Source organism: Podarcis raffonei, chromosome 5, assembly GCF_027172205.1.
Source record: "Podarcis raffonei isolate rPodRaf1 chromosome 5, rPodRaf1.pri, whole genome shotgun sequence".
NCBI lineage: Eukaryota > Metazoa > Chordata > Lepidosauria > Squamata > Lacertidae > Podarcis > Podarcis raffonei.
Window position 1 is genome coordinate 86,365,508 of NC_070606.1, and position 16,623 is coordinate 86,382,130.

At 41.2% G+C, this 16,623-nt stretch overlaps 2 protein-coding genes across 10 annotated transcripts in view; one reads left to right on the forward strand and one right to left on the reverse strand.

Annotated features, from left to right (window-relative positions):
• Positions 1 to 12,220, reverse strand: part of LRRC31 (leucine rich repeat containing 31) — a 39,508-nt gene extending 27,288 nt beyond the window's left edge. For 4 of the 9 annotated variants that reach the window (XM_053390508.1, XM_053390498.1, XM_053390499.1 and 1 more), the window contains exon 1: positions 34 to 121. The gene's annotated coding sequence lies outside the window, so the exon portion shown is untranslated. Of the gene's footprint in view, positions 1 to 33; positions 122 to 2,446; positions 2,533 to 2,668; positions 2,779 to 7,695; positions 7,763 to 12,124 lie in introns of those variants that run through there. The other 5 variants (XM_053390502.1, XM_053390503.1, XM_053390501.1 and 2 more) reach the window with 4 other exon arrangements.
• On the forward strand, positions 77 to 12,501 carry SAMD7 (sterile alpha motif domain containing 7). Its single transcript, XM_053390517.1, has 8 exons — positions 77 to 179; positions 1,291 to 1,417; positions 2,436 to 2,572; positions 4,544 to 4,622; positions 5,661 to 6,343; positions 7,733 to 7,854; positions 9,993 to 10,103; positions 12,148 to 12,501. The coding sequence occupies exons 1-8, from the start codon at positions 77 to 79 to the stop codon at positions 12,418 to 12,420; spliced, it is 1,635 nt and encodes a 544-aa protein (XP_053246492.1). The 3' UTR covers positions 12,421 to 12,501.
• Positions 12,502 to 16,623: the final 4,122 nt, after the last annotated feature.

The window sequence follows — 16,623 nt, forward strand, 5'->3', positions numbered from 1 at the left end:
ATGCTTTCTCTTTCCCCCCCTCTCAGCTCATACCAGTTTCACCAATAACTAGTGGAAAAGCCATCTGCATCCCTCCATGACTCCTCGAGATCACATGAGAAAAATGTCAGTCCTTGGGGAACAGGGAACCTTGGAAGACAAGCATTTATACCGGTTAGCAAGTGGTATGGCAGCAGGCGGTAAGATGGAATACTGACCAACACTTCGGCCCCAAATATATCAAAGACCACCCATTTCCCTAGCGATCCTCTTGTGTGTTAAGATCAGCAGAAGGTCCCCTTTTGGAAGTTCTACCACCCCTAGAAGTGAGGGGAGGCAGTGGCCTGGGAAGGGGCAGCTCCTAGGTTGTGAAATTCCCTCCCCACAGATGTGCCCTCATTATGTAGTTTCTGTTGCATACCCTCCAACATCCTACTAGTCAACACTGGGATGCTTGTGGGAGCCAGCTGATTCGCATAAGAGTAGAAGACCAAAAAATTAGCACCATTTGGTCCAGCACTCTGGTGTGAGGCAGGTGATTTGTACGAGAGCATGAGACCAAAAAATGGAACATTCCAGGATCCAATCAGAAGTGATGATGGCTTCTGTAATTCTGGGATGTCCCACTCAAATCGGAACGGTTGAGGGGTATGCTATCATATGTTGAAGACAAACATCTTTACCCTGGCTTTTAACACACGAGATGCATGTTTTCAGGACCCACCCTAATTCTGTGACATTTCAGTTTTTAATATTTAAAAATCTATTTTCCTGGGACCTAATGGTGAAGAGTGGGTAAAAAATAGAAGAGAGAGAGAGAGAGAGATTAGATAGATAGAATAGAATAGAATAGATAGAGATATAGTGAGAGAACTTTGGCAGGTTGATATTGAGAGCAATGGCTACCATACTACTCCACCTAATTAAAAGTTTCTCCACATTTCATTATATATTCACTTTGTTTTTAAATTATATGTGTAATTTATGTGTTTATGTGCAGTATCACACTGATATCTGTTGCACAAGAACAATATCTAAGTGGGAAAGTGGGGAAAATTGCAAATTATTTTACTGATTGCAATTAATCCCATAAAATACCATTTATATGGCAGCAAAATATTTTGTCATCCTGTTTTTCTTCAACTTTTATTAATGTTAGATAAATTTATCAACTGAATTTAGCAATGGAATTCTTAGAACCTTGAAATAAGGGGGTGAAGATACTATTTCAGATAATTTTTGGTTTGGACTCTGATTTCTGGCATCTATGATATATATTTACTCAAAGAAACATGGTCTGATTTGTGTTAGAATTGCGACAGCGACAAGAGATTATAATGAGAAACCAGATGATGGCAGTAAATCCACAACTAATGGGAGCAGGTCAGCAGAGAATCCAAGCCATTCCTACACAGTTTGAGCCTCGGTTCATGGAAAGGTATTTCTCTTTCAACTGTTAAAAGAGGCTTTGTCTAAACTATTAATTATGAAGGAAAAAACACATCCTCTGCCTGCAGCTGTCATAATGCTTAAAGAATGATTATACTAGTTATGGATTATGAGAACTGTCACCCAAAACATCTGGAGAACACCTGGATGGAAAAAGCTGACCTGAAGACTAAACTAAGGTCCCATCTGCACCATATATTTACAGTGGTATCATACTACTTTAAAAAGCATTGGTTTATCCAAGGAATCATGGGAACTGTAGTTTGTTACTAAGAGTTGTCAGGAAACTCCCTCCCCACAATTTCTCTTATAAAGCTACAATTCTCAAAATTGTTTAACAATGAATCCCTCTTCCCAGGAAATGCTGGGATTGGAAGCTCTGCGAAGGGAGCAGGGGTATTCTAACAACTCAATGCTAGTGGTGGCTTTTGTGTAATTGTTACTGAACTTGCCCTTTATTGGTGGTGGGTAAGAAATGTGAGTCTGGCATACTTAACATAAATTAGCCTTTAAATATGCATTGGTTTTCTACAGAGTATAAGCACTGGATGGTAAAAGAACAGTCTTGTTTGATACCCACAAGTTATTGTATTAGTTGCATAATGTCTAAGCATAAAATAGCATATATTTGATTGGCAGTTCTAAAAATGCTTTAAGCTCCCCCCCCCCCGACTCCCCCCACTTTGCAAGCTGTGGCACTGTCTCTTTCTACTCTTATCATGCTCTGTCCATCGGCAGGCAATCTGCTCATCAGTAGGGGCAGTGGCTCTGCCAAGTGTTTATTATAGCTGTATTCCAGGGCTCTGGATACCGAATGAGTAACCATAGGCTGTCTGGTCTATTTTGCCAATTAGTGTGCCATTTATATGGCAGCAAAATATTTTGCCATCCTGTTTTTATTCAACTTTTATTAATGTTAGATAAATTTATCAACTGAACAGCTTTCCTCTATAGTAACTGCTGCAAAGATGTCCCTGCCTTAACCAGATACTTCTCTACCATCCTAGAGATTTGTTACCTTCAACTGAGATGTTGGCACCAGCTGATCCCAGGCAGATTCACGTAGCTTCCCACCTTGGTCCTTCGGTTCCACAGCATGCCACCATGCCAAACCTTTTATCCAACCGTGTTTACCAAGGGGCAGGTAAGAGATAATGATGGCTGGAGCATTCTCACCCATCAATAACGGTTGTCATAGTGCTTGGCTGGGGAACTTGTGGCCTTCCAGATGCTGAATTACCTCTGGTCACCGGCCATGCTGGCTGTGAATCCAAGGAATATGGCAAGGTGACGCAAGCCCTGAAACAGTTCCTTCCTGCCCACGTCTTCCTCTACATTTGGGGATCAAGACTGAAAAAACAAACTTGTAAGGAAAACCAGCTATTGCTACATGTAAAAATGAAAATGAAGGCAGCTTATATCTTGCTCCAACTCTATGATTCTGTGATTCAGAGCTACTGTTGAATACATAGCTGCAAAGTTATGCACATCTCATCAATTAGTTAATCAGCTTGTGTACCCCACATGGTACTTCCCATGCACAAGTGGGAGGTGCCAGTGGGCCCAGCAAAGCACCATAATTTGCAGAAGTATAATTTTTTTAAGAGAAAAAAAACTACTAGCCCTCCAATCAGTTGTTGCTTGTCCACCCATCTGCAGGTAGTATGCCCAATGATTGAGCATGCTCAGTAGATATGGACTACTGACTGACTGTTGCAGACGGTGGGTGGGTTCAGAAACTGAGGTGGGAGGGGGAATGGAATGGAATAGAGGAGGCTGGCTGGAACACTGAACAGGACCACACCATAGTGCAACATTTTGCTGCAGATCCCATTTCTAAATAACATTAGCAGATACGATGAAATATTAAAAACACACTGTCCAACAACCAGAAACACACCTTGAGAAGTAGGAACCATGAGGGGTTGGACCATGTGAAAAGGCTAGACTGCCATCTATGGGTAGAAATATTGAATACACCATAATTCTTTATTACAGGCTGTGGGGAAAGGATGTGCCATGTTAACAAGCAATCAGAATCTGGGTCACTGAGACAGTCCATTCACATGCTTGGAATTCTTCAACTGTCAGACAGATTCCAGAACACATAGGCATCTTTCACTTTTCCTCGATACAATACAAAATATACATTCACTCTTCCTCTTAGCAAACATTTCTATGCCATGTAACATTTTTCAAATAGTTATCTGTTGCAAGATTTGGATTGAAAACTGCCAATGCATGCAGACCTCAACTGTGGAATCTGGTAGCCAGTGTGCTCCACTAAATGATTTTATGCACCATAAATTTCACAATATTCAGTGGGGGTAAGGGTGGGGAAAACCACTTAACTTTTGTGTTTAAATGCTACAATCCAAACAAGCACTTAACTTGGAAGCAAGTTCTATTGGAAATCAGTGGGGCTTCTTTACAAGTAAAATATACTTCAGATTGTGGTGCCTGTTAATAATGTCAATCTGGTTCTCCAGGAAGTGAGGAACTTAAGAACATCGGAAGAGCCCTGCTGGGTGAGGCTAGTGGCACACCTAGTCCAGCATCCTGTTCTCACAGTGGCCAACCAGATGCCTCTGGGAATCCTGCAAGCCAGACATGAGTACAACAGCATTCTGCCCACCTGTGATTCCCAGCAACTGGTATTTAGTGGCCAGGGAAAATGCTCCTCACCAATGACTGGGTCAGGCCTTTGAGAGGAAGACAGCAGAGCTTTTTTAAGTTTTAACTTTTTTAAGTTTTAAGATTTCCACATTGCAAAGCCCAGGAATGAAGCCCTCATCTAGGGCACTGCATGAGATAGGGTGCAGGCTTAAATAGCAATGCTAGGGAAACTGTTGTGTGACACAGACCTTGGCAGCGAAGTGCCAGGACGTTTGCTAGATAGTGAACGAGTCTGCAACTGAAATTCACTTGCCCTACTTCTTTTGCAGAAACCCTTGAGGCTTTTTAAAAAAATGCACATCACTGCATGATTACATGTTGTAGCTATTCTTCTCTCCAATAGCTGCCCTTTCGTTTGTTTTGTGTGCATTAACCTGCATTTACATGACATAACTATTCAACCAATAATATTTAACCCTCTACCCATTATTTTTTTTAGGCTACAGTTTCCTCCAACCAGAATCCATGGAAGCTGTAACCAGACGGCAGGAATTGGTTCAGAAACAGAATATTGCCAGGTAGAGTAATTTCAATAGAACTTGGAATAATAATGGGGAAAGGCAGAGCTCTTAATTTTTCTGCTAGTTTTCTTCACTGTCCTACTAGAGTGAATTAAGATAGTTGGGCACCTTTAACACTTTGACACTCATACTTCACACTTGGGGCTTCCTGGCAGGTTTCCCAGTCATCTGGTTGGCCACTGTGAGAACAGGATGCTGGACTAAATGGGCCATTGGCCTGATCCAGCAGGCTTTCTTATGTTCTCTTTGTAACCCGTTTGTTCAGTATTTATCCTGGTTTGATTGCACAAAGTTTACATGGTGTTTAGACTATGTCTTGTCTTTACTGAACATTTGCTCTGATTTGTTCATGGGGCAGTTATTCATCTTGATTTGCTTGTTGGGTGCTTACATGCCTTCTTGTTACTCATTTGTTCATCCCACACATTTCTGAGCATTTCCCCAACACTTTCCTGGGCTTTTTAAAAAAATTTGTTCTTACAGTGACAGCACACTTTAACTGCACAACCTTAAAGTTCCAGTATGGACTTGTATCCCTCCTACAAAAGTACTGGCAGTCTATCCTCAGTATGAAGTCAGCTAAGCAGTATTATTGGGTTTGTGGCCTGGAATTGGTTAAGAGTTTCAACATGACTCCTCTTTAGGCATTCAGTATGAATCCATGAAGGTGCTCTCAGGCACAACTGGGCAAGCATGCTCCTTAGACGCTGAAGCATATATCAGCCATGCCCCCTGGCCAACAGAGTCTGCATTAATCTGAAGGGGGCCCTATGCACACTGAGCTTCCTCCATGGGGAAATGAAGCATGCTCATTTGGGAAGGGGGCATATAAGTTGCGTCAATGTTCAAGCATGAGAGCTACTCTTTGTTTTCCAGCTTTGGTGAAGTTTTCATGTGATTGCCTAACCATATGCTGAGCTCACATGAACAGCTGCATTATATAAAGTGGCTCTCTCAAGGCCTCAGGCAGAGAAGGCTAAATAGTTCATCTCCTTTTATGCATTCCTCATTGCTTATACCATGTTCGTTGCATAGGATGGAGATGGAAATGAATGCCATTTTCCAACAAAAAGAAATAGAGAAAGCTCACCGCAAGGGATTGTTGGGGCTGGAAGGCCCCTTTCTTTATCACGGCATGCCGGCTAGCCCAGTTGCTTTCCGAGGGAGGCACAGGGTACCTGAGGGCCATCTTCCTAACGACTTGTACGTTCATCGTACTACTCTTGATGAACTTCACGGCAACACCATGGTGATGGCCACGAGCCCATACCCACCCGTCAGCACTCTGCAAAGAGAGCGAGGCCGTCGGCCTGGCAGAAGAGCTGGGAATCACAAAGCCACTGAGTGTAACACCAACGGCATCAAGAGCCAAGCAGAGGACAAGAGCATAGACCCTTCCTCCGCAACCGCTGAAGAAGAGAAAGACGACAAAAAAGAAACAGAAGTGGAGTTGCTGAGCAAGCATGAACAGAACAAGGTCCAAGCAGAGCCTTCTGCTGCAGCCACCAAAAATGACAAGGAATACGAGCATGGCTTGAGAAAACACTCTGGCAGCCATGAAATGCCCAGCGAAGCAAATGGGTGCAGCAACGGAAATGAGAAAGATCCCAACAGTTCTTGCACAGCCTTTGATGAGAAGTACACTTATCCGTCAGCGTTCACATTCTCTGCTCTGCCATATGGCTTCTCTGTACCCAGCAACCCACTGCTACCATCAGGTAAGTTAAATTTACCTGCATTTCACACTTTGGAGACCTTTAAAAAGTGAAAAGGCAAAAATGCACCCGTTTTCTGTGTTTAGCACTGAGCTGTACATGGGCGCCTGCTTTTTCAAAACCTCACCTGAAAGCCATGGACATAGCCAGGATTTAAGTTGGAGGGGGGGCAGATCACCCACCTATCATCCTCCTCTGTCTTGCAGATTCGGAATGAAATGTCTCAACAACAGTTGTTTTAAATTTTCTTTTGACCCCAAGTGCTCATAAATACCTGTCAAAATCTTTCTACAATTTCTACTTTTAGTTAAGTATTTTTATCTACTTGATGGTGGGGCAGCTGCCCCCCCCCCCGGCTATGCCCAATGTGAAAGCCTTAGGAAAGGATTTTTTTGGGACAGTGGTGACAGTAGTATGGGTATGGGTAATGAAGGATGGGGAACATTTTTTCCACCCATAGGCTGCATTCCCTTTTGAACAACCTTAATGGGGGGGGTTTGCTAGTGGTGGATGGGAGCAGAGACAAAAGGTAGGCAGAGCAATAAATGTAAATTTTACCTTTTACAGTAGGTTAGTTTCCACCCACTCACACATCCCTCTCTGTCCCCCCATCCAGGCAAGCAGCGGGTATTATCCTAATTTAAGGACATATTCCAGCCAGGCATAAACTCTCAAGGAGAATGACCTGGGGAGAAGCAAGTGGCAGCGGCAGTGGCGGCGGCTGGGGAAACAAGTGGCCCAAGGGTCAGACAGAGAGACCTGGAGGGCAGCATTTGGCCTCCAGGCCAGAGGCTCATAATCTCTGGAGTGTGGGATGTAGAAGGGAATGGCTGGAGACGTAGGAGGAAGACAGGTAGCAACATGCAGTGCAATTCTGCCACTTCAAGAACTAAGCTTTTTACAATAACTACAGGAAGCTTTCTTTTTAAAAAAGTAATCTATTTTTTTCAGGAAATCTAAATTCTGTGTTACATATAGGTTGTGTGTGAAATCCATATGCATGGAATCATAGGTGATAAGGAACAATGGTGATACAGAGTATTGTCATGGATAAACTAAAAGCTGCATCGAAACTGTGTGCAGTGACCCATTTTATTCAAAGCATGACCAGAAAAGGGGAGGCAGAATCCTGGAACCCTGAGGGGGTCAAAAACAGAAGTCAGGAGAAGAACTAAGTCCCCCTCCCCTTCATCATGCTCTGTTGCAAATCATCTTGTTCCAAGATTTCTCTGAAGAGGAGAAATGGCTGTTGTGGTTACTTTACACACAGCTTTAGTGTAATATCTAATTTAACCCCTAGCATACAACATAAATTCAAAACCTCCACGTTAAGATTTGATTTGCTTGCCACTCACTGAATGCAAAAACTATTTTTTGCTTCCATTCCCATAGCCACTTCCAGCCTGATTCTGAATGGAGAAGACATTTCTGCAATTGAAGATATCCGCAAATGGACTGTTGAAGACGTATACAGTTTTATCATCAGCCTTCCAGGATGTTCAGACTATGCACAGGTTATTGCAACAGTTGAGGTTTTCTTAATGAGAATGATGGTTCTTGGAGGCTTGACTTCTTTTATTTAACCAACAAACTTCACTAACAACAAAAAGAACTCTGGTGTAAGAACTGTAAGGAAAAGGAAGAAAAGCATAGGAAAATCCAGTTGCATTCAGTTCTCATAAGACTCAATGGGAGTTACAAAAAAGATATTTCCTTTCGGCCTGTTCCTTCCCAAACCATTCCCCTTAAAGTAATAATATAGGTTGAATTCAGGTAGTCATAAACATTAAATATTTGTTTAATATTCTACAAAGGGATCTATCAATGGTTTCAAAATATGAAATTGTTGGCTAAGGTTCAGCCAAAAACAAAGATGTTTAAGTCTCATTGGTTTCAGTGGGAGAGTGTGAAACAGGCTTAAGTTGCCCTCTGAAATTTATGGGTCTTAATTTAATTCAGTTTTTGTGGAGTTGTGCCCCTACATTTTTGTATATTTTGATTAAAAATTAAATTAAAAAAACTACTTAGAAATACTTGCCATGGAATAAATGTTCCAATAGTGTGAAGAAAAGCTAAAGCATTATTTACATTGGCACAGAAAATGATCAAAGAGTACCTGATGCTGCATCCTTAGTAAAGCTAAGCAGGTCCAGACCTGGTCAAAACCTTGAATGGGAGACTAATGGGAACTCGATGCAAGAAGAGCATTGAAAGGCTGGGGTAGCCAATCTGGTACCCTCCAGATGTTGTTGGACTCTGGCTCTCATCAGCATAGTCAATGGTCAGAGACCATGGGCGTTGCAGTACAACAATATCTGGAAGGCATTACATTGGCTCTCTCTGGGGTAACTAGGGAACCATTGGCTAAATTCCTCTCTGAGGGATACCTCTAATGGACACCAACCAAGAGGCACAGAGAATGAAATGCCTGTGGCAAGAAAATGTATTGGTAGACTACTAATAAGATGCTTGCATTGCAGGGGGTTGGACCCTTTTGGTCCCTTCCAACTCTACAATTCTAGTAGAAGTTGTGAGCTGTGGCATAGCCTAGCCACCTCCATTCGCTCGCTTCTCAAAGTGACACTCCAGGAAAACTAATTGTTGAGATTTGGACAGGTTACAATTTAAATCCAAAACATAAACTAATCAGTAAAATTAAGTTATTTTTTGGCTGTCGGTCTAATATCTCCCACATCTAAAAGTGGAACTTTACCTATCAAAATCCAATCAAAATGTGTGGGATGTGAAACACAGGAACAGTCAATTACAACATTCCTAGAGTGTACATGTTTAGACACGGGGAGGGATGTTTGTCCAGCCAGCAGGTAAACTTCCTGTTTCCCTCTGAGCTGGGACAGACTTCCTCCGCGTGTGACTAGAGGTGGGTGTGGCCTCACCTGTGAAGCTAACGACAAAAGCACAGGGCAGGGGCAGCCATCTCTCTCTCTTCCTTCGAAGAAGCAACATCTACTAAGCTAAAGATGCCCTCTTGGCTCCCAGCCAAGAGAGGACAAAGGAACTATCTTCTTATAAGATAGATACCAAATGTATATTACTTTATTAAGCCTAAGTCTTCCTTTCTGGGATCTGATGTGAACAGAATGTGAGTAAACCCTTTTTATACTTTTGTAAAGGACTGTGTCGTGTCTTGTATTTTAAGAGGGAATAAAGGGGAAATTACCAGAGTGATTATTATAGAGGTTCTAGCGAACCTGAGCAAACGCTACTGTTGCAAACTTAAGATAAAGGGGAATGTTTTACTCTGCTGATATTTTGGGAACTTGTTAACACAAGTTGGATAAGGATATAATCAGTCAATATATCCTCTCCTGCATCCCTGTACATTCCCACAAAATGAAATGTTCCGGCACTATTTCTACTCAGACTTTGGTGAAACTCTGAGTGTAGAGTTGCACAGGTATAGGGACAGCATTTGGAATACTTTTCTACAATACCAAAACTCTGGATTTGGCACACTGATGAAATAATTAAAAGGGTGCTGTTGATTTATCCTGGTGACTGTGATGTATCATTAAACAAATATATTTTCCTCTAGTTAGAGCATGTTTTTGCTACTTTTGATTTGGTAATTGCCACAATGTGGAAAAATTGAAAAGTGTTTTCACCAACCACATTTTCCTTTTTGTTAAAGATATTTAAAGATCATGCCATTGATGGAGAAACCTTACCGCTACTCACAGAAGAACATCTTTTGGAAACAATGGGATTAAAACTTGGACCTGCATTAAAGATTCGGTCTCAGGTACAGCCAGTAGACATAGTGAAAATCAAAATATGGAATGAAAGATGTGTCCTAGAAAATGTGTGTATGTCTAGCATTTTCACTCTCTTGTTGTGGCTTGTGTTGAGCTCTCTGCCTGACCCCAAATGATAGGCAGGAAATTATTTCTGTAACATTTTAAATTCACAACATACTCTGCTGTTTAAAAATGTAACTGGACATAAGACTAGACAGATCTGCTTAAAAAGGCTGGGAATACTGAGAATACGAAGGGTATCTTAGCGATATCCACATCTGGCTCAAACACTGAGATGCATGCATCTCCACAATAGGTTTTCAGGATATGATTAAAGAACAGCTTCTATGCTCTTGGTTCATTGTTTCCACACCCAACTGGAAGTGCAAAAGTGGAACAAGAGACCCGGAGAGTCACTAGCACAACATGAAGTTCAGAATCCAGTAGCATTCCAAGACTCACAAAATAAGGCTGAAACTGCCCTGAATTTTAATAGCAATCATAGCTAGAAATATTTAACCTAGAGACTGAAACATCACTGAGTGTGCATTGCAAAGCCAATGTTGGAATAGTTAAAATTAGTCCAGTCCAGTAAAATTGACCAAAAATCCCATTTACAACATGGTTGACAATAAAACCATGTTTAACAGATTATTACAACTGAGAAAGGTACAGGATGTACAGGATTTAGAGCGAAAATCCAATATGTCTCCCATCTATAGAACACAATGTGCATGTTGTACAGTACAGTGGTGCCTCGCAAGACGAAATTAATTCGTTCGAGTTTTTTCGTCTTGCGAAGCACGGTAAAGTCACAACTGCACCTCTTCAAGCGGTTTTAAGAAAAAGGAAACAAACTTGCAAGACGTTTTCGTCTTGCAAAGCAAGCCCATAGGGAAATTCGTCTTGCGAAGCAACTCAACAAACGAAAAACTCTTTCATCTTGCGAGTTTTTCGTCTTCCGAGGCATTCGTCTTGCGAGGTATATGCCAATGTCATCAACACTGGCTGTGTGTATGTGTGTTAAGACTGCACTCTAACTTTTATGCAGCACACACATTTGGTAGTCCGCATATGATTAAACTGACTTCCAAAACCAAAAAAGAGATGTGTAAATGTTTTTAAAAGAAGCAGCTTCCCCCTTTCCTTCCTTCCCCAGACTAGTAAAATATTGTTTACTTTAGCCTTTATTTCTCTGGCTGTTCTTTTAAAGAAAAAAGGTTAATAAAAATCCACTTCCCTTTTATCTATACAAACAATTAAGATTTCGTGCAAGTCCATCCTACATACCTATCTTCTGTCAGTTTGAATTAACCTTATTGGTCTTGAAGTACTGTTGTTTTTCATTTTAATCATTGTGCAGCTCTTATTGTCTCCTCAGCTTCTCTCTCCCTTCCTCTCTTTAACCTTATCTGATCAAATCCATGACTTGCACTATTGATGGCTCAGAGCATGATAAATGGCAGTACTTGCAGAGAAGGAAAACACTGAACTATTAAGCAGGGATGAAGGAAGGAGGTGCGGTGGGGACGGTCCAACCCGGGTGTCACCACTGAGGGGGGTGACAAAATGGCGGGTGGCACTCACCGCGGGGCCTGCAGAGAGCCTGGGAGTGACGTGGTGGCTTGGGTACCCGCAGGCTTCACACTGCCCCAAACAGTTTTCCCTCCACCTCTCCTTCAGCTGTAGGGCAGCTGAGTGGGAGGAGGCAGGCAGACTCCTCGGAGGCCCCACTGAGTGTTCTGCTTGCTCCGCCGCTGCTATTAAGTGCCACTTTTCCTTTTTCAATATAAATTGTGCCAAAGCACTTCAGCCATGCCTAGATTTGGAGGAGAGGGAGAGTCAATGGAAGACATCCCTGATTAATTTACTAGTCCAATTTGCTGCCGTGAAATGGCTGGATCACCCAGACCTAGAAGGCCCAAATGTCATGTCCTTATCAGTCCTGTGGACAATTTGCTATAGAATGTATGTGTAAAGTTAAGCTGGGCATCAAATGTAATCATTATTTTTAAAAAGTAATTACTGTAATTGCTTATCTCTCTAAAGGTGTCCCGGCGGCTGGGCAATGTATTCTACATGATGAATCTTCCTTTGTCCATGCCCACTCCATCTGCTGCGGGCAAGACTTCTGAACCTCCTCCAGATATGCCATTGCCTCTTCAGTGCAACAGTCCTCACGATGCTCTGACCAGTCCTTGCTCCCAGGACCCTGAAACTTCAAAAACAGTTGAACAGATTGTTGCGGAAAGCAGGGAAAATACATCTGACGTAGTTGGAGCTCAGACTGATTTCCAGTTGATCAACTACCAGAAAACTTGAAGCAAGTGACACAGTAGAACAGGCAGTATAATGAAGCCAGTGGATTTGTAAAAAAAAGTTTAAACTTTGGAAATGTGAAGTAACCTGTGTTCAATACAGTTTATTAAATTTATTTTTTTAAAGAACTGAAATCTGTGCAATTTATTTAGTAAATACGAATGCATCAAGGGAGTTTTCCTAAGTTCCCAAAAGGAACTTTGTATGGGAACCTTTGTATACTGCTGGCCTCCTGCTCCACTGCTGCCCTTAGTATTCCTGGGGTGTGTGTGCTAAGGGCAAGTGGGAGGAGATCAGAAGAGGTATAGATTCCCCCAGGATGATAGTCCATCAAGTGGGTTACAACTGTAAAGACAGGAGGCTCTGCAGATATTATACTTGCTCTCTTCTTGGTCCTCTAGCTATTTTGTTGGACTGCTGACAGGGAAAACAAAACATTATAAAAACAGGATGGGTCAGGGAAAGCCTGGGCAAATAAAAGTCTTCATGAGGCATCTGAAGCAATGAATAGATGATTTGCTCCAGAAGGATGTGGAATCCTTTGGGAGATTGCTTGGAAGAATATATAGAGAAGAATGGACAAAAAATCCCTCCCTCCTTCTCATTAGCAGGACCTTACACAACACTGCATCCTTTTTCACAAACAAAAGGGACCTTCTAAGGATACAAACAAGGACACCTTCTGTCTGGTGAACCCACAATTTTTACGCTGGATATTTGACTCACGTTCAGAGTTGCTGTGTGTCAACAATTGGTTCAGCCTCCTCCACCAGTCTCTGGCCATTCAAAAGTTCTATGAATCTATGCAAAATAATTAGGATAAAAATAAAAACAAAAAAATGGTGATGTATTTTACAAGCATTTTCCACAAGCTTTAGAAGGATAAGGGCATTGGAAAAATGAACAGAAACCCATCAGGAGAAAGCAAGCTAAACTGCAGTACAGACATGTTTTGTTTTCCTAAAAAGAAATATATTCCAATTATTTATTATTATTATTATTATTATTATTATTATTATTATTATTAGCCTAAGAATAACTGCTGGAAGTGGGTTGTCAAAAGATGTTACAACATATGAAGACTTTGTTCTTTTAAACAACCCAGTCTACTACCACCTTGTATTTACATCACTGCATCTGCCAGCAACATCACTGTGGTTTTAAACACAAATTGGTAAGAGCATTTGCTCACTAAAAATGGGTAAATATGTTATTAAATTACTGTAACTGACAATTCTAATATTTTATTTAGTTTGTGGATATACTGTATGCTGTTATTTCAAGTGATACATCCTTTTTAGTCTTTGTCTCTGTAAATAAGGATTATTCATTAGGCTGTTCACCACAAGGGTGTTCAGGAACAGGACACACTTATTCAGTTGTGAATTCAGCCTCTGCTAGTCCCCTACCAGTCTATCATGACCATGCTATTTCTTTGCTTCTGGCTGAGCTACTTACAGTTGGTGGCTTATGTTTTCTGTACTTGCTGGATTTGAGGGTCTCAAAGAATTTTGCTTTGTGGCCTGCTATAATCATTTCCCCTTCTGAACTGATATAAACAAAACGATTTTATTACAAGGATTTTAAATAGAACATGGGCTCTCTCTTTCAAAGGAAATTGGCACTACAAAAGCTACCTGATTATTGTGCTGCTTGTAGAAGAGTGACCTCATGGAAGAGTGAGCAAAACAGTACCTATGCCTTTGCTTTTGAAGTAACATTTTTTTATCTGGAAAAGCTTCATGAAAGGTTTTTGGTTCATTATTTCCAAATAATGATGAAATCATGAGGAAAGGGAGGTTGAATACAGATCTACTTACAGCAGGGATAAGAACCTTGTGGCTCTCAAAATGTTTTTGGACTATAACGTTCATCACCACTGACCATACTGGCTGGAACCAATGGGAGTTAGAGTCTAACAGCATCTGAAGGGCCACAGGATTCCCACCTCTGACTTACAACCATTTCTTTCTCTCTGAAGAAGAGATTTAAGATAATTACGATTATTATTACATTTGTATGCTGCTTAATGTGGAAATAGCTTTTAAGTGGTTTACAAGTATAAAGCCAGTTACACATAAATTCAAATATACGGTAAACACCCATATTTAACATATGCAAGAAAGCAATCCAGTTGAAACAATACATCAATTAAAACAGGTGACTCAGGTCAATAGATCAAAGGAATGCCTGTGTAAACAGCCCATCTTCCATTCTTCTTTTCAAATGTTTTCATTTCATGAGGAATTGCATTTAGAAATCTTGGGAGCTGTGTGCAAGGACATGCAATTATTTTCTGCCCATCAGGTCTACATGAAAAGTAAAAATACAGGAAAGCTAAGAACCATGTGCCATTAGTCATAAGTATTAAGTTTGCAGTAAGGGAATGGGCATCAAGTGGCTTACTTAGGAACACTGGAAACCACCTTATTCTGAGATAGGCTATTTTTTTTTTTAAAATAATATTTTTATTAAGGAATTTTTTATAACCACAAAAACATAACATAACAATACAATAAACACAACAAATACATAAACAAACAAAAATACAAACAAAAAAAACAAGTACAATTTCATTTCTTAATTTCTTTTACCTTACTTCCCCGACTTCCTCATGCCTCCCTTTTCTGTATTCCAGATTCTAATCAATTAATCAGCAAACCTTCCCTTATTTTATTTTAATTTAATCCTCCTTATTCTCCTTGTCTTAACCGTTACTAATAGTAACCGTTTACTTTCTAATCCAACATCATTCTAACTTTCATTAATATTGTAATATTTCTTTAAATAGTCCTTAAATTTTTTCCATTCTTCTTCCGCTGCTTCTCTTCCCTGGTTTCGGATTCTGCTCGTCATCTCTGCCAGGCCCATGTAGTCAATCACCTTCATCTGCCATTCTCTGAGATAGGCTATTGGTCCATCTAGCTTGGCTTGTTTCCACTAACTGGCAGCAGCTCTCCAGCATTTCAGACTAGGGGCATTCCAGCCCTACCTGGAGATGCTGGGGGCTGAACATGGGACCTTCTGCATACAAAGCAGGTACTCTACCACAAAGCTATAACCCTAAAGGAGATACCACAGCCCCGTCCTTAACGTCTTTAACAGCAAGGCAAGCATTATATACAGTGGTCAAGCAAGACCAAGAGATAGAAGCTGCAAACTACACTTTATTTATATACATGCTACCTGTCAGGCACCACAGTTGTGCATTTTTAACAGTTGTGGAATATTTTATGGTTTCTCCAAAGTCGAGAACAATAAATATCAATATATTGTTTGCTATTCTCTGGGGAATTACCAAGAGCAAGTACTTTTTAACGTAAATTTCCACTGTCTAACCTAGACAGATATTTCAACAAGGTTGTTGGGTTTTAATCAGTTACTTGAGTAAGCTCTTGTAACCACTTCCCGTTACAACTGTTGCTTCAGTTAAAAACCTGCAATTCTTATCGCATTGTATTCCTTCCTGCCCAGCAACAATACATCTCTAGAATGTGAACATTCCTACAATAAACTGCAATGGTTAGGAATAAGCTTTTACATGGGACAGATATTCTATTGCTGTAGAGAACCTCTACAGACAAATCAAGATTTTTGTTCAAAAACCTGATGGCTAGGATAACAGAAGAATTACCCTATCATCTCTATGAATATTAATTTATTTGTAACTTTTTCTTTACCACCCTTTCTTTAAAAATCCAAGATGATTTACGACACATAGGGTTTAGGATCTAGTAGATCTCTGAGCTGGAAGGTTCTGGGGTAGCCAGGCTCTGCTGGTGTAATTCCTTAACTGTGGCTCAGCCAGAGATACACTGACATATTTTCCCCATCTCAGATGAGTCAAGCCCTAGCTGATTTTAAGCTGCCACAAGCACTGCAAGAAGGTGCTCTGGAGGTTCAGTGGGACTGGGAACAGAGAGTGGGAAGTTCATGTGACCTGGGTACTATGGTGTCAGTGGCAGCCCATTCCATTTTTCCTCCCGAGGCCAAATGGGAAGGTGCCCCCCCCCGCCTACTGGGGTCACACGGCTGCAACTTGTGGGTTCTTGGTGAGATATTGTGAGAGGTTGGTGCGATCTTGCAGGAACCTGGAAGCCACATCTCCCTGGCTCTGGCAGCAGGGGACAGAGTGTCCTGCAACATGGGAGACTTGAGAAGCCACAGCAGTGACGAGATCTCGCAGAAGTTCTATGAGATCTTGCT

Excerpts from the sequence above, each read along its gene's own strand:
- SAMD7 (XM_053390517.1), top strand. The coding sequence starts at position 77 with ATGACTCCTCGAGATCACATGAGAAAAATGTCAGTCCTTGGGGAACAG. Across the intron at positions 180-1,290 it reads AAGTGGTATGGCAGCAGGCG|AATTGCGACAGCGACAAGAG; the intron begins GTAAGATGGAAT and ends GATTTGTGTTAG. Across the intron at positions 7,855-9,992 it reads GATGTTCAGACTATGCACAG|ATATTTAAAGATCATGCCAT; the intron begins GTTATTGCAACA and ends TTTTTGTTAAAG.